At 37.4% G+C, this 21360-nt stretch overlaps 2 protein-coding genes across 2 annotated transcripts in view; one reads left to right on the top strand and one right to left on the bottom strand.

The window, feature by feature from the left end:
• The window catches only part of LOC129766700 (uncharacterized), a 321609-nt gene that overhangs the window by 53777 nt on the left and 246472 nt on the right, over nt 1–21360 (bottom strand). The gene's annotated exons all lie outside the window — the stretch shown is intronic.
• LOC129765092 (farnesol dehydrogenase-like) lies at nt 8361–9340 on the top strand. The gene is made up of 2 exons (XM_055764951.1): nt 8361–9016; nt 9072–9340. The coding sequence occupies exons 1-2, from the start codon at nt 8450–8452 to the stop codon at nt 9243–9245; spliced, it is 741 nt and encodes a 246-aa protein (XP_055620926.1). The 5' UTR covers nt 8361–8449; the 3' UTR covers nt 9246–9340.

Genomic DNA, 21360 nt, shown 5'->3' with positions numbered 1-21360 from the left:
AATTTAAATTTAAATATGTTCTTATGTGCTTTTCAATATTTGTGAATTAAACCAGTATTAAGTCTCAAAATTCTAAAAAAATATCAAAATTTTATAAATATTAGGCTGTCAAAAAAGTCCTGCGGTATTTTTTTTTGAATTTTCATTTGTTCATAAAATTAGTTACAATCATCTGTTCTAAGTCAAATATGCGTCGTTTTGTTCGATGACTTGTTCCCAACGAGATGCCAACTTCATAATACCCCTCTTATAGAAGCTCGCTTCCTTATTGGCAAAAAACTCGGATAGCCAATTTTCACAGGCCTCTTTTGTGGCTAACTTCTGACTACCTAGCTCGTTCGCCATGGACAAAAACACGTGGTAGGCAGTTGGTGCAAGGTCCGGACTATACGGCGGATGCAAAAGAACCTCCCATCCGAGCTCCCGGAGCTTCTGGCGCGTCACCAAAGAAGTGTGTGGCCTGGCGTTGTCCTGATGGAAGACAATGCGGCCTCTGTTTATCAAAGATGGCCTCTTCTTCATGAGTGCTACCTTCAAGCGGTCCAGTTGTTGGCAGTACAGGTCCGAATTGAGCGTTTGGCCATAGGGAAGCAGCTCATAATAGATTATTCCTTGACAATCCCACTAAACACACAGCAGAACCTTCCTGGCCGTTAATGAGGGCTTGGCCACCGTCTGAGCCGCTTCAGCGGGCTTCGACCACGACCGTTTGCGCTTCACGTTGTCGTAAGTGACCCACTTTTCATCGCCAGTCACCATCCGCTTCAGAAACGGGTCGATTTTGTTGCGATTCAGCAGCGATTCACATGCGTCGATACGGTCAAGGATGTTTTTTTGCGTCAACGTGTGTGGCACCCATACATCGAGCTTCTTTGTGAATCCAAGCTTCTTCAAATGGTTAATAACGGTTTGATGACTTATCCCCAGCTCTTGGCCGATTCAGCTAATTCAGCGATTTTGTCGCAATTTTCGACGACAGGCCTTCCGGAGCGTGGCGCATCTTCGACGACCTCTACACCAGAACGAAAACGGTGAAACCATCGTTGTGCGGTGGAAATGGAAACTGTATCGGGTCCATAAACTGCACAAATTTTATTGGCAGCTTGAGATGCATTTTTGCCTTTGTCATAGTAGTGCTGTAAAATATGTCGGATTTTCTCTTTATTTTGCTCCATATTTCCGACACTATAATTCACGAACGACTTAACCAAACAAAACACTGTCAAGGACTATATTATAGCGCGCAAAAATACCTTTCCAACAAGCTATAGTATGACTCGATACAACGAATACAACTAGAACTACGCGCTTACAACGACACCTCGCGGAAATACCGCAGGACTTTTTTGACAGCCTAATATTAATATAATGCAAATCAACATCAATAGTAGATATAGTATGAAGAAAACAGAGTAAGATTGAGTAAATTGTGCTGTAAAAATTGGTATAAAAAGTAATGTTCCTGGGAGTTCCCGAGTTCGAAAAGCAGTTTGCCGAATACATCAAACGATTTTTGACCGTCTTTTTTCAGAACGGCCCCACTGTGCACCAGTTGGAAACACAAAGTTTCGAGAAAAACGCATTAAAAATTCGTACATCAATGCCATATCCCTTGAAGTGCCTCCATCCTTTTGGATGTAACTTTTCAACGAAATCAAATTTGGAAAAATCCTTTTAGAACAATTTTTTTTGACGTATGACTACGTCGTACATTAAGTGTGCGAAATCAGAAAACAGGTCACGTTTTTATGAAATAAAGTTAACGTTAATAACTATTTTTGCTGCGAACGGATTTTGACGATTTGCATACCAATCGAATCGAAATTTTCTATGATTTGTTTGATATGCTATACATTACAATCCCATAGTCTGTATATGGTTTAAATTGATGAAAATTGGAAGCATTCCCATTTCTCTATACATTTGTTCTGTCCGTTTGTGTGCTTTCCCGAACAGAGCTGTCAATAATGGGCAACTTATGCAGCCGCTAGAATAGAAACAACGAAGGGGGATAGCGAAAAAAGAATATTTGGGAATTAAACTCCACCCTTGCATAGTGAGTAAACTGTCGCTGGTGTATAAGTATTGCATCTTCTCTGAGGAAAATTCTCAGAATATTCCTGTGCCCGAAACAACAAAGGTCGCTTATTCTGCTCATTTTGTGTTTTATGTTTTCTTTCGCGCGCATTGATATAAAGAAACAAATTGTCACGTATGACCAATTAGTGTATTGTTCTCGCAAAGGCAAGCAAGAATCGTTGCTTCTCGGAATGATTCTACAAAACCACGCATGCCAATCAACCTTTTCAGGGTCCTCGAAACTTGTAAGTTATAAAGAGTTATTAGATGAAATTTCGACATATTCGCAAATAATATACGAAATGATAAACCCAAGGCGTTGTACTATAGGTGGACCGCAATGTCAAAATTGCTGTTCGGCCATTGCTCGTGAAAAAACAAATTTGTTTACAAAACAAGTCGTACCTTTTGGTGACAAATGAATTCGTTGGCAAAATAGCTGCTCGCGCTTTATTGTCGAATCATAACAGTGCAGAAGGATGTTTTAGTATATCTTTTCGCCTTTCTTTCCAAGCAAAATGTACTTCTGTTTGGCTCCCATCGGCGGGGAAAAGAGTACTATCAGCTTACGGCGACGGTGACAAAAAACAACGCTGATTGTGGCTCCACTGATTTCGCTCAGGGAGGAGGAGAATGCTGTGCATATACCGGAAGGAGATCCGGAAAGGGCCGTTACAAGTAATTGGCTAGAGCAAAAGGAGGTTGTGCACTATATTCCACGAATATATATATTTGCTTATTTTTTCCTTCAATTATTTTCTTTAGCGAGTTGACATTGAAATCATAACCACACACCCAAACAAAAAGTAAATAATTCTGAAAGTTACGTCTCGCTACTCGTCTCACGTCATGTCCTGAAAGTGTCAAGAACGAAACACCTATAATTCAGCATCTTGGATAAACCAACAAATTAAAGAAATAAAATTGCGTAGTCCTGCGCCCTAAGCGGTCGCGTCTCGGATACAACCCCTCGAATGTTTTTTTGACGTAGGGTTACGTCTTTCATTTCTATACTGGGGTGTAAGTTCAAAGTTTCGAAAACGAAAGCGTTACGCTGGAGAACGAGATTTTGAGCGTTAATGGCGAAATTATATGATAAACACTTCATTCGAAAGCTAAAATGTCTAGGCGTTATATGCTTGTCACTTTTCGATCTAAAAACTTGTTTCAATAGCCCTAAATTGCTTTCAAAACAGGTTATTGAAATCACACCAATCGGTATATAAGCGAGTGCCGCTCGGAAATCCACTCAGTTATGATTGCGCATTATCAATAAGTTTCCCAATATTTCCACAAAAACTCACCAACCCAACACAAAATATGATGTAGAGCAAATCTGTTGATTTACCAACAGACTATTTAGGATGAATAACATTTAGTGGTCCCCATGGCCTAGTGGTAAGCGTTGCGCTTGCCAAGATGGAGGCTTCGGGTTCGATTCCCGTTCGGGTCAGAAATTCTATCGTCATAGATCGTTTTTCTGGCTTGCACCAGTGAAGAGGAATTGTCTGGGGTGTGGTGGGATGAGCATTGGGCATTGCCAATCCCAAAGAAAAGCCACAAAAACCCGGAAACAGCTCCTCTAAGCGAATTGACGCCGCTATAAGCGTCTTTGCCCCAGACCTAGTGGTACACGAGACGTAAATCAGCAGTATCACGTTTGTCGCAGGCCTTGCAAGCCGCACCATTGAAAACATCAAGCAACGAACTAGACACAAGAAGATTGTGAATCATGTTGTAAAGACGTTAAGCCAAAATAAATAAATAAAAAAACATTTTAAATATACCGATAAAAATTAAACATTCAAAAATTAACTTTAATATTAAAAATATATAAGCCCAAGACATATCCTCTTCTATATTTCTGTATTATTTTCATTAGAAAACCCTTTGAATCTAACGAAGTTCGATGTGTAGTGGTACCGTGTCGGTCTCACATAAATGAAGATCACATGAATTTTGAAAAATTTATTAAGTTCAATTCCTCGGTAAATCGTAAGAGTAAGAGAGAAGTAATTTAAAAAAATGGAATTTTCATTCAATGTTGCATAAAATACTGTATATAACATTTTATCCCAGGATTAACCGTTCTCGAGATATTGCCAATGTTGTACAATGAAAATCATTTTTGTGAAATAATAGAAAATCCATACATCCCGAGTACTGCTTTGGCCACGTGGTTTATGTAACACATTATCCCATTTTAGTCGGAACATTTTTCGTCAATGAAATTTATTTCGACTTGCACCGTGGACACGCGTATTCTAGAGCTTGCCACTGTGAATACATTCTAGGCGTACTATTTGGCGTGGAAATCTCAACTAATTACTAATAAAAATGTCTCCAGTGCCATTGAAGAAGAAGATGCATCACGATGGAAGCGTCGTATAGAAATTTCACAACCGTTTGGAGAACGGTTAGCCCTAATTAAAACGTTATATATAATATTCATGTAAAATCGCAAGTAGATTCCATTTTTAAATAGCTCTTTTTAAATGGTAACGATTCTGCAAAGTATTCAAATTTAATCAATTTTTCTAAAAATCTTACAGTTATTTTGATGAGTTCAGTATACGTCAAATTTTGATCAATTAAAAGAGGGCGCAATTTTTCAAATGGACTTTTGTTGGACTCAGCCTAGGTTCCATAAAAAATCATGTTTAGTAATAATTCAATCACAGAAAAAAATCCATAGCTATATTATTATCTTTTTAGAAACTATCAGTTTACCTAATTCATGGATTGTCTCAGCTTCATCCGGATTTTTCTATGAATTAAAAAGTATATAAATGTTACACATGAATTGAAAAAGTGCATTTAATTTGAGAATTTATAGCTCTGCCGAAAATTTAATTTGATTGCAATGATGAAATCAATCCTAATTTTGAATTCAAAAAAGAACTTACTTGGTACATGCATTTTGCTCGTGAATGACAATATCGTTGTCTAATTTTGTTTTCTTCTAGCGTTCTCGTTATATTCATTCCGTCCGGCGATATCTGTTTTCCAAATGTATTCAGTTCAGTTGCACTTCATTTGTCCCAGAACAGCTCGTTCGGAATCAGTTCGTATGGCGAATGACCGTTGTTCGTTCACTCTTTTTGACGAACTAGTTCTTCCGTTTCGATTGACCATCATTACCATGGCGGCTAACACCCAATTTGTATGCAAACATGTAGTTTGCTGCTCTTTCTTTTTTCCGCGCAATAAGCGAGTAAAATCTTAAAACAATCCCACTTTTTCGATAAATTGTTCACTTATTTCACTATACTCACTGGTAGTGTTACAACAAAAAAAAAGCTGAAAAAATTTCCTTTCAAATGGTATATAGAGCGAGACCCTATGAAGAAAGCAAGGACATAGTTCTGCGTCAAAAGAATAAAACTATTTTTTGAAAAGGGCCAAAGTTTTTTTTTCTTGATTTTTTAAAGAAATTTATAACTCAAAAACTATACTACCTAAAAAATTTCGATCAAGAAATAGAATGTAGGAAATTATTTATATTTGTATAAAAAAATACCGAAAATAATAAAAAAAAATTACACTGGAAAAAAAATACTTTAAAAATTGAAATTCATTTTTTCAAAAACATATTTTTGTTAAATTCTCAAAAAACTATGGAAGAGTTATACCTATGATATAACCACAAGGTTGACGTAGGACTGCCGTTGGCTTAATAATCATTTGTGTTTTTTTCAATTAGCAATAATCGCACCTCGGATGTTCCTCATAGTGCTCCCGTGGCCGACTGGTTAGCGTCATAACTAACATGCCGGGTGTTCGGGTTCGATTCCCGTTCTGGTCGGGGGAAATTTTTCGTCAAAGAAATTTCCTCCGACTTGCACTGTGTTCACGCGTATTCTAGAGCTTGCCACTCAGAATGCATTCAAGGCGTGTTATTTGGCATAGAAATCTCTACTAAGTACTAATAAAAATGACGCAAGTAATACTACGTTGAGACGGCGAAGTTCCTCTAGGAACGTTAGTGCCATTGAAGAAGAAGAAGATGTTCCTCATTGAGTACGATATCGCTGCTGCGATCTTTTGTATATGTTGATTAAATGATTGATTAAACTAGTGAATGAATGAAACAATTTACTAATTCAATTGCAAACAAATCCCAATTTAGATCAATTCATGCATTATAGTAGTGGTTATCGTGGTTATGCGTAGAAGTTCAGTGATCTGGCGACATGGAGAGGCATGCAGTCCTGAATAACTGAGCCAAAGCATTGCATTTCTACCCGCTTTTATAGACCGTGTTAGCAAAACGAATTCCGGAGTGTAAAAATGCGTGGGAGTATAAAAGTACTGCCAAAATCTGCAATGCCGATTTTCCCAACTTATTGGTTTCGGAATCTGTGTTGGGGAAACATATTCCGGTTGGCAAAAATATAAGCGAGTACAAAAGTACTCGCATCTCATTTGCAATGCTAATTTCCCACGCTCCATGGTTTTAAAATCAGTGTTTGGGATATATTCCGATTTGCAAAAACGCAAACGAGTACAAAAGTTCCCGCTGCTTGCATCTAATTTGCAATGCCAATTTCCCCAGACTCCATGGTTTTGACGTCTGTGATAAGGAAACATCCATCCATTCTAGCGATCGTACCTCAATCTTTGCGCAATCGTAAGTGAGTGAATTTCCGAGCGACACTCGCTTTTATACCGATTGGTGTGATTTCAATAGCCTGTTTTGAAAGGAATTTTAAGGCTATAGAAACAAGTTTTTGGATCAAAAAGTAACAAGCATAGAACGCGTAGACATTTTATCTTTTGAACTAAGTGTATATCATATCGTTTTGTTCAGTAGTTTTGGAGCTATTAACGCTCAAAATCTCGTTCTCCGGCGTAACGCTTTCGATTTCGAAACTTTGAACTTACACCCCAGTATAGAAATGAAGGACGTAGTCCTACGTCAAAAAATATGAATAGCCCTTACAATTTCCAACAAGTCATCCATACATCGGAGAATCGGCATTTTTGCAGGGAAAAAGTTTTTTCTAACAACTACTTTTTCATGTTTTCTTTGGAAGAATTACAACTAATCCTTATTTTGTTCAAAGTCAAGATAAAGATGTAGGGTCTTCAACCAAGTATTAGATCTTATTAAAATATGAACTTTTGTTTATTTCTCCTCGTAACATTTGTTTGTATAAATTCCCGCGTTTGACATGTTCTTGACGTGTTGCTAAATAGAAACGAGTTTGCAGAATATGTTAATCGCAATAATTTACACACTTAAATGTTACGAGTTAAGCATTAAAAATACTTTTTCAAAGAAAACAAGAAAAAGACTTAAATAAAATCCTACATTTCATTCTTTAACCAATATTTTGTAGGTCTTATAGTTTTTGAGCTATAATTTTTCGGAAAAATATTCTAAAACAAACTCTGAATTTTAAAAAAATTCAATCAAAAGCTATAGGAACTACGAACTGTGATGTAACTGACTACATGTAAAATATAATGCAAACTTTCGAACGCTTTTAGCTCTACCATTTCTTAATAGATCGCAAAGATGTTTGAATCAATTGATTTTAAACAAACTATTAAATAATTGTAAAATGTCAATCATTATTCAAACGCGCTGAATTGCACGTTTTGATTGGTTCAAGTTTTGTTCTCCAGGTTCTAGACGCCTAGAGCAAGTAAAGTAGCACCAAAGCACAATTGTGTTGAAATTCACTATATCACAGAGAAAAAAAAATACAATTTGATTATATCCATATCATTGCGAAAACAACCATGGACGTCAAAAAAAACATATGGTTACCCTGCAACAATTATGTCTCAACCATTACTCATTACTCATTACTTAAGAAGTAGAAAAAGTATCGGTTTTTAAACAAATAGGCAAAAATTATTTACACTTGCAGTGTATTTATTAATCCCGCCTTCACTGTAGATAAATAGCTTGAAATAGGGAAGATAAGCAAACGAATATTCCTACAAAGTATTACAATTTGGTAAACATTGCCTATTCGCACACACTTCAAAGGAAATAATAATTGAACGGAACGATTACATCAGATTATTATCACCTTTTCGATTACATCATTATTGAAAACGTGTTCATCTCACGTGTTATCGTAAGAACCAATCATATTTGTTTGACATAAATTTCCGCCGGTTATGTCAGAAATAGTTGACATGTATCGTATTCACAAACGTTGCGCTCGCTTCCCTGAAAAGGGTGCACACAGAATAAATATTGCATCCTCTACATTATCATCTTTGAAAATTTGTCTCGTCATTCTGTTAAGTATCATACTAATGATGCATTCTCTATAATAACGGAACAGTATGCCGCATATCGCATCATTTCATAGTGCAACCTGTCGACAATCGGACGCATCTTTGTATCGCAATGGAACGCTGGGCAGGAAAAGTGGCCGTTGTGACCGGTGCGAGTTCCGGAATTGGTGCCGCGACAGTAAAGGAACTTGTGAAGGCTGGAATGGTCGTTATCGGTTTGGCTCGCCGGGCGGAACGTGTTGAAGCGCTGAAATCGGAACTGGGTGGATCTGCCAGGAATCGTTTGCACGCCATGAAATGTGACGTGTCGAAGGAAGAGGAAATTTTGCGGACCTTCCAGTCGATAGAGCAAAAGTTCGGTGGAGTGGATGTGTTGATCAACAACGCTGGCATCACCCGACAGACGAATCTGATTGCGGCCGGAAATACGAATATGCTGCGCGAGGTCATCGATACCAATGTGATGGGGCTGGTGATGTGTAGTCGTGAAGCATTCCAATCCATGAAGAAGCGTTCTGTCGATGGTCACATTGTACACATCAATAGTATTGCTGGGCATCATGTTCCACCTATAATACCACATATGAATATTTATCCAGCTTCCAAGTTTGCTGTCACAGCAATAGCCGAAACAATGCGGCATGAGTTGAGAACGGAAGGTACCAAGATAAAGGTTACGGTAAGTTAATGTTGAAAGTTATCAGTGCGTTATTATATGTTTCAAATTATTGCAGAGCATCAGTCCAGGCGTTGTTCAAACTGAAATTCTACCACAAGAAGTGTTATCCCAAAACATGCCAATGCTGGAGGCTGTGGATATTGCGAACGCTATTCTGTATGTGTTGGGAACACCTCCAAGAGTGCAAGTTCATGAGCTGACCATCAAGCCAGTTGGAGAAACTTTCTGAATGCACAACGATTGCAACAAATTCATGTACGGAAGCATTTTCGCATGTTCAATAGTTCACATATCTCACAAATTAAATAAACACGTGAAAACATATTCGTTTGCAATGCTTTATTTCTTCATAATGAGTTGAGCTTGAGCTTGAGCTTGGGTAGACTGTACAATTCGTAGTTGCTCTCCGTGATTGACCTGAACCAACCAAATTGCACAAAGAACACACAGAATGACGCTTGGGACTAGCAAATCATTCTCGTTGTGCAATTCTCGGTGATTCGAGCTTTGAATGGTCAATAACGACGCCGGCCACGTCTTTACAGTCACCAGGGGAAGGGAAGGAATGTTAGTATGATATTCGCCGCCCGAAGGCCAGAAGGGTCGCCTCTATAGCGTGGTTCCCTAGCGTTTATCATGGAAAGGATAGTTGTTAGTAGGGAGAGGTAAAAATCAGGATTCACTACTTTTTTTTTCTTCATAATGAGTTGTCTGGAAACAAAGTCCGTTACAAAGATAGGAATTTTTTCAGACAGTTTAATAGCTCAGTTTTATAGATACTCGTAAATGTGCACGAACAAAGAGAAAATACACAATATTCGCAGTTTTAGTTTATGAAATCCGGAACACTAGCCTGACGGCTGCAAATGTGAATACAATTTATGTTCCTGATCAGTGATGGTAAAATGTCGCTTTTAACGATCAATGAATACATATATCTCACTAGTAAGATCTATTGACATCTCCCTCAGCGAGCGATAATTCAAGGCGCATGGAGCTGACATTTTAACGCTATGACTATGTCCACGCTTGACCACGATGAGGGGAGAAGGGATAAAAATAATGTCCACGTTGACACGATTAATAGATAGTCGAAAAGAATGCAATCACATGTATATTAAAACATAAATTAAATCTGTTCTACATTGGCAAATCAAACGTGATTTGCTTTTTGGAATTGATGCATCAGTTACATAAGTTGTAAGGAGGCCAATTCTTAACTATATTTTTATAACTCTATATAAACAATTTTCTTGACTCTAAGGTCAATAAGATAGAAAACCGATTACATGCGGTTGACACGAGTTTAGACATATTTTTTTCAGGGAAAGGATAGGATATAAGGAGATTGTAACAATGTTGATGACCAAACTCAATTCTTAAATCTATTCGTATATCTATAGTGTATTTACATTTCAACTCACTCTACTGTTTAGAACTACACCCAAAAGAGCGTTGGCAGAAAACATTTCTCGCGTAACTTTTGAAAAGGTCCAATGTAACATTTTCGCCAACTCGAGAAAAACGAAGTTGAAGACCCGAACATTATTTCGCGAATTGTCTTAAAAGCTATCGATCTTTATCACTGTTGTCACCACTAGCTGTCAAGAATAACTCCGTAAAATCAATCGTAACTGTTGATCCGTGATTTGAGATTAAGGTTGAAGCCTCGGAGCGAAAAATGTTACATTGGACGTTTTGACTGCCCGTGTTTGCACATTGGACATATTACGTTGCACTATAAGAATTTGAAACTAACTAATAAACAACAATCCAAATATCAGCATTTCGTTCTAAAGACTGATTATTATTGTTATCGCTCGTTGAATTGCACTGAAACCGATAACAACACCTGTAAGAAACAAATTCCAAAACGACCGAAGTACGACTGCGAGTTGTTTTGACTGCTTTGTTACTTCGGACGTTTCGGCCGTCGGAGGAAAGTGGCGTCCGAAGTAACAGCCGGGTGCTTAAAATCCGAATCTGTACATTGGATATTTTTTGTATCGGCGACAAAAAGATGAAGAAGATAGATACGTGAACGATTGTTTTTGTAATACATTCAATGATTAAAAACTAATAGCGTGCGTCCATTAACTCGATTTGTTTACATTTGTTACATAGGACCTTTTCAAAAGTTACGCGAGATTTCATCTTTGGCAAAAAAGATGCCATTTCCTGTGCATGAGAGTCAAATGCGCAAATAATGAGATATTTGAAAGCTTCAAAATGGTTTGTATGTATGTGTGCAGACATCTCTTTCTGTTTTCTTTTCTCATTTCATTTGGGATTGTGCCAAAAAAAAAAGTCCATACGACGTCAATGGGGATTAAACCTAGGCCGGCTGGAATGCAAAGCTAATTTACACGACCACGCTCTCCACATGGCTAATGGTGCTCAAGAAGTTGTTCAGCAAATACGTGATAATATTGCACCTGATTATAAAATGTAGTTGGGATATATCTATCTCGGTCTGGGCCGTGTATGTGGCAAAGCATGCGGAAAGCTTATTTGTCTTTTGTTTCGCTCGCTCGTATTAATCTTATATTGCTGTAACATGTATATTATACAAATGCTTACCAGTATTTGTGAGTCATAACATTTTCTGTTATGTTATGTCTCATTTAACGTCATAAATTGGGATGACAAAACATGAGTTGAAAATTCAATTTTGGGTGTAGGGGATCAATTACTCGCAAAGGAAGGAAATGATGGTAAAGAATATAGGAACAATCACAAACGAAGATCAAAAGCTTTAAGGAAAACATATATTTGGAACATGTAAAGGGTGTGTCACATCAAATTGCATCTCGGAAAAAACGCTGTAGAAATTCGCCCAGAAGACCGATCCTTTTGAAAATTTTAGACAGTAAAATAAAAACTATTAAACAACTTTTGGCATTTTCTTTTTATTCATACTTCGATCCCAAGTCCGTATGCTCGCACCTTCCCCTTTACCCCGTCCATAAGGTTCTGTACAACGTCAGGTTGTAGTTTTTTTTGAACAGAAATCCATTTTCTCTTGAAGTCCGCCTCCGATTTGACAACTTTTGGGTTCTTCCGGAGGGCCTGCTTCATAATCGCCCAATATTTCTCTATTGGGTGAAGCTCCGGCGCGTTGGGCGGGTTCATTTCCTTTGGCACGAAGGTAACCCCTTTGGCTTCGTACCACTCCAACACGTCCTTTGAATAGTGACACGAAGCGAGATCCGGCCAGAAGATGGTCGGGCCCTCGTACTGCTTCAATAGTGGTAGTAAACGCTTCTGTAGGCACTCCTTAAGGTAAACCTGCCCGTTTACCGTGCCGGCCATCACGAAGGGGGCGCTCCGCTTTCCGCAAGAGCAGATCGCTAGCCACACCATGTACTTTTTGGCAAACTTGGATAGTTTCTGCTTGCGAATCTCCTCCGGAACGCTGAATTTGTCCTCTGCGGAGAAGAACAACAGGCCCGGCAGCTGACGAAAGTCCGCTTTGACGTAGGTTTCGTCGTCCATTACCAGGCAATGCGGCTTCGTCAGCATTTCGGTGTACAGCTTCCGGGCTCGCGTCTTCCCCACCATGTTTTGCCTTTCGTCGCGGTTAGGAGCCTTCTGAACCTTGTATGTACGCAGGCCCTCCCGCTGCTTGGTCCGCTGGACGAATGAACTTGACAAATTCAGCTTATTGGCGACATCCCGGACCGAACTTCTCGGATCACGTCTAAACTGCTTAACTACGCGCTTGTGATCTTTTTCACTGACGGAGCATCCATTTTTGCCATTCTTCACCTTCCGGTCGATGGTTAGGTTCTCGAAGTATCGTTTTAGTACTCTGCTGACCGTGGATTGGACGATTCCCAGCATCTTACCGATGTCCCGATGTGACAACTCCGGATTCTTCTGCAGTTCTGCAGGCCTTGAAATTGATGCTCTGTTTCGGAAAAGTGTTATTGCCAGTTCTCTCAATATTAACTGCGAATGAACCAGCATCGAAAAAGTGAGTACCGGCGAAGGCTAGACTAATATACCGGTTTGCCATCGTCAACTTGATGACGGATAATTGCGCCGCTCAGCGTGCGATCGGTTGAAATTATAGGCAAGTAATTTTCTCACCATCGATGAGATCTCTTATTGCACCAGAATATGCATGTCGATGTTGATTTTAAGTTCATTACTTGTATGTTTTGAAGTTATGCTCGATTCCCACACAATCATCGAAACCCCATTGACCCAGTTCTGGAGGAACCTTCCTGACCAGGTGACACCAATCTGCCCTGGGGCAACAGCTACATCCCGGACCCGTCATCGGAGTGTATCGATGGCATGAATAAATAACTTTGAATTAAGTGCATTATTCACCGACACGATGATTGAGTAAACGCGATAAACGCGCTCAAAACCGATGCCACGCTCGGTGGGCGTATGCACGATTTTCTCACCCATCACTTCAATGGTGATGGCCGGGGCACTCTGGAAGCATAGCGCGCGCATCGCAGACTTCCGCCGTGGCCACAGCGGGAATTCTGCCGGGCGACAATACTCTGAGTGCCACTCACCCGGTATCTTGGGTTGATAGGTGTTGTTGGATACTTTGGCGTAGATTGAACACATTCTTGCGTTTGTAGCACTTTATCTACCCATTGGATCGTCACGTACAAATTTCTTCGCCGCGGAAAGTTGATCAACCGAACCGAAGGGTGGTTGTAAAAATGGGTCCGTTGAAAAAAGTAATCGATCAATGCTTTCTGCTTGATTTACAGTTCGCGTTGGTGAATTTCGATGAAATTTGTCGTTACATCTGCCTCATCTCTAAATAACACCGAAAGAGATGAATGGGCTGTCTTCACTACTGTCGGTGCGTTCAACCTTTGAAGATTTGTCGCTTTTCGCTGCATAACAACAGGTGTAGCCTTACTCAAATTTGAAAGTATAATTATGGATAGCTATGTCTTTCTAAGACCCGCTACCGTAGACGAAGTCATGATCATGATAAGTCACTCGACTATAAGAAAAGCGACGGTTATGATAATTTCCCAACAAAAAAAAAAAAAAAATATTTCGTAATTCTTCGATAAAATAAAATGTCACCCCAGTGTTCAAATCTGGGGACGTGTGATCTCATGAATTATAAACCCATTTCAACATTATCTGTTCTTAACCAAATTTTGGAAGCAAACAAATTTTCTACAAGCCGGTTATGTTACCATTTTGTCTGTCAACAGTGCACAATTGTCCAGGAGATGTATTTAAGTGGAAAATAGCATTTAGAGCTCGACAGTTATTCTCTAGACAAAAAGTGTCTTCGACAAAATTGTTACATACGATAGAGCACTCATTTTTATGTTATCAAAAATAGGGTGACCAAAATTGTCGATGAAATAAAAAATCTAACTTTCTTATCTTTATAGATAGAGGTAAACATAGTTCGACATTGTTGTAGTCCCAGTTATTTGAGACATCTTCGTAGAACAAAGTTTTCTCTATCTCATGAAATAACCGATAGAGCGCATGTTTTCCAAGTTACGTTAGGGTCACCATGAAAAAAAATCTTTTTTTTTTGCTCTTACTTTTATATTTCAAATTGTTTATCATTCTTTCTGGGGCAAACATAAACAAAGTTTATTGACGACATTTGAAAGAGCATATTTCACTCTATATGATGTGTGATTTTCAACACTATGTTATTTTTTGTGTTTGAGTGAATTTAAATTGAAATCATGAGTTTTTAGGTAAAAAAACATCAATAACATCAAAAGGATTAAGATATTGACAAGTCCTGCATCGCAAAATGTTGGAATTGATAAGCCCTAAAAGTCATACAAAGATAGTTTTGATGTAGAATTTGAAATATAAAAGTGAAAGAAAAAAAAACGGTTTTTCATGGTTACCCTAATACAACTTAGAAAAAAGCGTTAAATCGATTATATTAAAAGATAGAAAAAAGCTTTGTTCTACAGAGTTAATTAAAATAACTGTGGCTGCAACATTGTCGAACTATGTTTATCTACAAAGATAAGAAAGTTATATTTTTCATTTCATCATAAATTTTGGTCACCCTATTTTTGATAACATAAAAATGAGCGCTCTATCATATGTAACAACTTTGTCGAAGACAGTTTTTGTCTAGAGAATAACTGCCGAGCTCTAAACGCTAATTTCCTCTTAAAAGCATCGCCTGGACCATTGTGCAGTGTTATGTACAACATTCAGTATGATTTTTTAGTGAATAATTGGGTACAAAGACTGCTATTACTGAGCTAATTAAAAACCTTTTCAGCGGAATTTATCTGTGAAATAGATCAAAACCATATTTGATAGATCGCAAAAAAATTGACACCCTAAACCATTGATCGATACGGAATATGGGAGTTGTCGATTATTATTAAAACATTAACAATCGGGTTCCTGACAGCAATGCAAATTAATTTCATATTTTTTGATATTGTTGTTATGTGGCTTCCGCCTGAAAATCAAATTCATATATTAAACATATCGAATAGTTATCTAATAACATAAAGAATGTCCTATTAAACAAACTTGACCTCTAAACTCTTCAGATGTTCTTCTAGTTTCTTTCTAGGTCCTGCCACTACCACAGAATTATCTATTTTATTTCTTTCAATTAGAATTCAATATCTTGCAGTTATGAACTAACTCTGGTTATTCTAACCTCTATGAGTATGAAGGACCCATTTGAACACAAATTTAAATTCTAATAATTTTCTCTAATCTTCAATCGCAGATATGACGTTCAAAGTTCAATTTTCGTGGAACCCCACTGTGGAACCCCGATTATCCGCGAAATGGTGTGGCAAGATCACCACGGTTAACGAAAATCGCGGATAATGCGATAAAGGAGCAAAATGAGGTGGGAACAAATATTACAACGTAAAAACAATGTTTTATACGCATGGAAATCAATCAACTATCCACATGTAAGATCGTATACCTTTTTGTCTCAAATTCCGAACACTTCATTTTAAAATTCACTGCACTTTAATGTTATAAATAATTGAATAATGAAAACTCTGACATTCTTTGAGGTATAGGCTTTATTCAACATCAATTACAGGTATCGATACTGCCTATAACATATAATTGTAGGTATGTATTTGCAAAAAAGTGACTGTCAAAACCCAGCGATAAAATGTGCGTGTTGGCGAATTCGGAATGTGGATCAAGTTTCTAAGCACAAAATCCAAATTTTTGAGAGTAAAAAAGAATAGCTAATTGGCTTTAATTTGATATATCGATCATCTGAATCCGTCTAGTAGCTCAATAGTTATGATTTTTTTAGAAAAATATCATTTTTGCTGTTCGGAATTTAAAACAAATGTAATCAAACATATTTTTAGTTTTTCATTATGTATATCTATTTTTAAATCAATTTTATGCTGGGAAAATAAAAAAAAAGGCTCTATTATATACAAGAATCACATTAATTTTGCGAAAAAGTACCATTTTGAGTAATGAGACACTGTTCAATGGCCAACAAAGCTTAAGTGTTCGGAATTTGATGCAACTTGGTACTTCACTGGTCAGATATGAAAGCCATGACCAAAACAAAAGAGCATAATCCTTCCACTCACTAAAAAGTTCCGAGAAGGCCTTTAAAATTACTTATGAAACTCGCTTTCACGGATAACCCCCTAGCGTATAATCGAGGTTCTACTGTATGTTAATATACGCAGTAACAGTCGTTATCATTACATTGCACAATGGTTCTGGGAACGAATTTAGGTGGAAACTTGCCTCTAGAGCTCGACAGTTATTCTTTGTACCGTTTTGTCTCATATTCCGAACACTTAAGCTTCGTTGGTTATTAAACAGGGTCTCATTACTCAAAATGGTTCTCTTTCGGGAAATCAATTTGATTTTTGAATACAATAGAGCCTTCTTTTTCATTTGACTACAAAAAAATTGATTTACAAATACATGTTCAAGGTGAAAAAGTAAAAATATGATTAATCACTTTTGTCTCAAATTCCGAACACAATTTTTGGCACCGACTCATATTCCGAACACTTTTGTCTCAAATTCCGAACAACAAAAATGCAGTTTAAAAAAAAAATCATAACTTTGAAACTACTGGACCGATTCATATGATCAATATATCAAATTGAAGTCAATTAGCTAGTCATTTTTGGAAAAAATCTTATACTCGCAAAACAAATGGATTTTGTTTTTGTAATTATTGATTGTATTTGTTCCTCATAGTTTACATGGTTTCGGGACCAAAGGCGCTATATCGCTATCGATACCTGTAAATGATGTTAGAATGAAGTATATAACCCAAAGAATGTCTTGGTTTTGAATATCAAATTATTTATAACATTAATGTTCAGTAAATTCACAGTTAAAAATAAAGTGTTCGCAATTTGATTCATGCGTAGAAACTAGATTCATATTCCGAACACTAATTTTAATGAAGATTTCTGCATAAAATATCATTTTATTTCATCCATTTGTTGTAGATTCTTACCATTTTTAGCACTTGAAAACAACAAACAAAATAGTTGAAACAACTATAAAAACTGAAAAATGAACGATGCTTGTTTTTTACGGAATTTGCTCACGCAAACATTTTATCATTGGTTGTGACTATTACTTTTTTGCAAATTTCTAATATTCTAAATTATAGGCTGTATCGATACCTGTAAATGATGTCAAAATGAAGCCTATACCTCAAATAATGTCTGAGTTTTCATTATTCAATTATTTATAGCACAAAAGTTTGGTAAATTTACATTCAAAAATGAAGTGTTCGGAATTTTAGACTGTTCGGAATATGAGACAAAACGGTACAAAAACTGTCTCCGACAAAGTTGACACATTTGATTGAGTGTTCATTTTAATGTTGTCGAAAATAGGGTGAACAAAATTTTAGGTAAAATTAAAATCAAACTTTCTTATCGTTGTAGATAGAGGCAAACATAGTTCGACAATGATGTAGCCCCACTTATCAAAAGCATGTTTGTAGAACAAATTATTGTTCTATCTTTTAATAAAATCGATTTCATGCTTTCGTTCTAAGTTACAAGAAAAAACGGTTTCTTGCTCTAACTACTTGTATAATTCAAATACTACATGCAAATTATCTTCGGACGACTTTCAGAAATTGCTAAAACTAACATTTTGCGATGAATAACTTATAAATATCTTGACCATACTCAAAGTTATGGATTTTGTAACTTAGAAAAAAATGATATATTCAAGCATAGAAAGCTCAATCCACTAATAAAAAATGACACAAGTTCCAAGTTCCACTAGAAACGTTAGTATAGTTTTCGAATCATTCGTGTGTTTCGTGATGCTTATACATAGTTTTTCTGAATCAATGTTGCATGCTATAATTTATTAAAACTTTCGAGCTACCGTCACGATGTTTAGTCAAATCTTTTTATCTCAAAATGGCGCTCATCGTATCGTTGCTTAGTCGATTGCGAAGCTTATTTTTGTTCTGATTACATTCAGAAAAAAAAGGCCCGACAGTTTCCGAGGAATGAGGCATAGTGAGAACGTTAGAAACAAGACATCGAAGCGCCAAAAATGCGAACGAACTCTCAATTATTTTTAGCCATCCGAATTTTGTTCACCAATCCTGCACATGCTCGTTTTCTGAAACTGTGATTTCCTCACGGAGTAATTTTATCTTTAGGATCCGGAATTAATTCTTAAGATCTTGTATATTCCCATCGTAGAACCCCAACACGACGTTTTTTTTAATAAATCGTTTATTTTTACAGGCTCAGTTACATAAGTTAAAAGGAGCCAAACTCTTAACTATATTTTACTAGAATATATTCACATGTTTCCTTAATTCTATCTACATATATAAAAATGGATTTCTGTCTGTCTGTCTGTCTGATTCTTATGGACTTGGAAACTACTGAACCGATCAACATGAAAATTGGTTTTTGGGGCCGGGGAAGGTTTCCGTGACAGTTTAAGACCCCTCTCCCCTCTCTAAGGTTTACTGCCATACAAATTTCTGCATAATTCACAAGAACTAACCCAGCAAACTGAACCAAATTTGGCATGTGGAGGTTTTAGGGGACAAGAAACATTTCTAAGGTTCAACACTCCTCCCACCTTTCTGAGGGGGGGATGTCTTCTATTGAAATGAAACACAAATTTCTGAATAACTCGAGAGTCTATCAAGCACAATTTGGGATGTGAGAGTTTTTGGGTAGGAGAAATGTTTCTATGATGGTATGACAATTGAAAATTTTCGAAAAACTCTGAAGGAAAAAGGGAAAATTCGAAAAATGAAATTCCCATATGTTCTACAATTACATAGTGACAAGTGCTGTTAATCCATTTGATGTTTGCGCTAGCGAAATTGATCTTTATTCGAAACTGGAATTGGATTTTAATGTGATGAAACGCACTCCTATATCTTCTTCTATCTATACCAAAAAAAGGATCGCCGGTTGTGTTGATAAGAGCAGAACTCGAGGAAGTAATTGTCCGATTTAGGGCTGTCTTTATTCTATCATATTTTCTGTATAAAACATTTATTCCAATTAACGGAGGAACATGTTGTTTGCAAGTGGTTGAAAAATCTTGAACGAGAATTGTGTCTGAAAATAACCTGATATTATAATGATGAGTACTTTTAGAAATACTAGGAATTTTATAGTAAAAGGTAAATTCAACGGGGTCGATTAAAAGATCAATCAATGAACAGTTCTGCGATTGGACCCATGAACTTGCTCATCGTAAGAAAATGTGAATGTTTGAAGGTATTGATAACAAAAAATAAATTTTTGGCGGGACGAAGTTTGCCGGGTCAGCTAGTGGTTAATAAAATAGGAAACCGATTACTCGCGGTCGACTCGAGTTTAGAAGGGTGACACATTTTCATTAGGAAAAGGATGTGAAGTAAGGAGATTGTAACAATGTTCACACTCATACTCACAATCACATTCACATTCTTATTCACACTCAATTCTTAAAAACTATCCTTACATAACACAACGTTAATGCTTATCAAATTGCAAAAGTTTCTGGGATTTGCCGCAGCATTGAGCGTCGGATCATCAAAACCGAATCTTTTTATCATTTGGTTTATCAGCTCCATGAAAAAACTGCAATTTTTTTCTCCAAATGATCTGCGTTTCGCTGTCCATCGTTCTGATAGTTTCTTCTGCTGCCGTTCCAACTTAAAAGTTCCTGCCGCTTTTCTAATGATTTTCAAATTGAATAGCATTGGACATTGAACAACGTATGATTCCGCGAATCATTCCAGATGATCCTTGTAAGGAATTCCGTCCTTAGTAAACTGATCAATTATTGAATTGTAAATGCTTATATGATCAGCAGCACCAAGCGATACTGCGGCGTAAAAGTCGGCATATATCTTAATATTGCTTTGTTCAAATGTAAGAAATTTAACACGCGGAAAAAATCTGTACCAATCTGTACTTTTTGACGAAAATCTGTACCAAAAATACGAAACAAAACTGTACCTTTCCAGATAAATCTGTACTTGTGGCAGCACTGTTTAGTACTGTTATGCTTCCTATGTTGCATATAATAGTAATATTTTCTGTAACATAGTAAGCAGTTTAAAAAAATTGTGAAAATTGCCAAAACTTCATACTTTTGTTGACAGTCGGGATAGAATACCAGACAACTGATTTTTTCGTACCTCTCTTTCTGCTACGAAAACATATCTGTCAAATAAAGGGTGTGTCACATCAAATTGCATCACGGAAAAAACGCTGTAGAAATTTTATTTTTAGGAACTATATCTTCAGCTTTCGCTTATAATCAGATAAGAGTGTATAGATCACGTTGGCCATGCTTCACTGTCAATTTTTCGTAAATTTGGAAAAATGTCATCGAACGAAAAAGAGCGTCGTGAATTAATCCTGTGCACTCATTTCGAGAATCCGGAGTTGTCACATCGGGACATCGGTAAGATGCTGGGAATCGCCCAATCCACGGTCAGCAGAGTACTAAAACGATACTTCGAGAACCTAACCATCGACCGGAAGGTGAAGAACGGCAAAAATGGATGCTCCGTCAGTGAAAAAGATCACAAGCGCGTAGTTAAGCAGTTTAGACGTGATCCGAGAAGTTCGGTCCGGGATGTCGCCAATAAGCTGAATTTGTCAAGTTCATTCGTCCAGCGGACCAAGCATCGGGAGGGCCTGCGTACATACAAGGTTCAGAAGGCTCCTGACCGCGACGAAAGGCAAAACATGGTGGGGAAGACGCGAGCCCGGAACCTGTACACCGAAATGCTGACGAAGCCGCATTGCCTGGTAATGGACGACGAAACCTACGTCAAAGCGGACTTTCGTCAGCTGCCGGGCCTGTCGTTCTTCTCCGCAGAGGACAAATTCAGCGTTCCAGCT

The sequence above is a fragment of the Toxorhynchites rutilus genome, chromosome 2 (genome assembly GCF_029784135.1).
Source record: "Toxorhynchites rutilus septentrionalis strain SRP chromosome 2, ASM2978413v1, whole genome shotgun sequence".
Taxonomy (NCBI): Eukaryota; Metazoa; Arthropoda; class Insecta; order Diptera; family Culicidae; genus Toxorhynchites; species Toxorhynchites rutilus.
The sequence above is the reverse complement of the archived record's forward strand: the minus strand, read 5'-3'. Positions and strand labels throughout refer to the sequence as shown.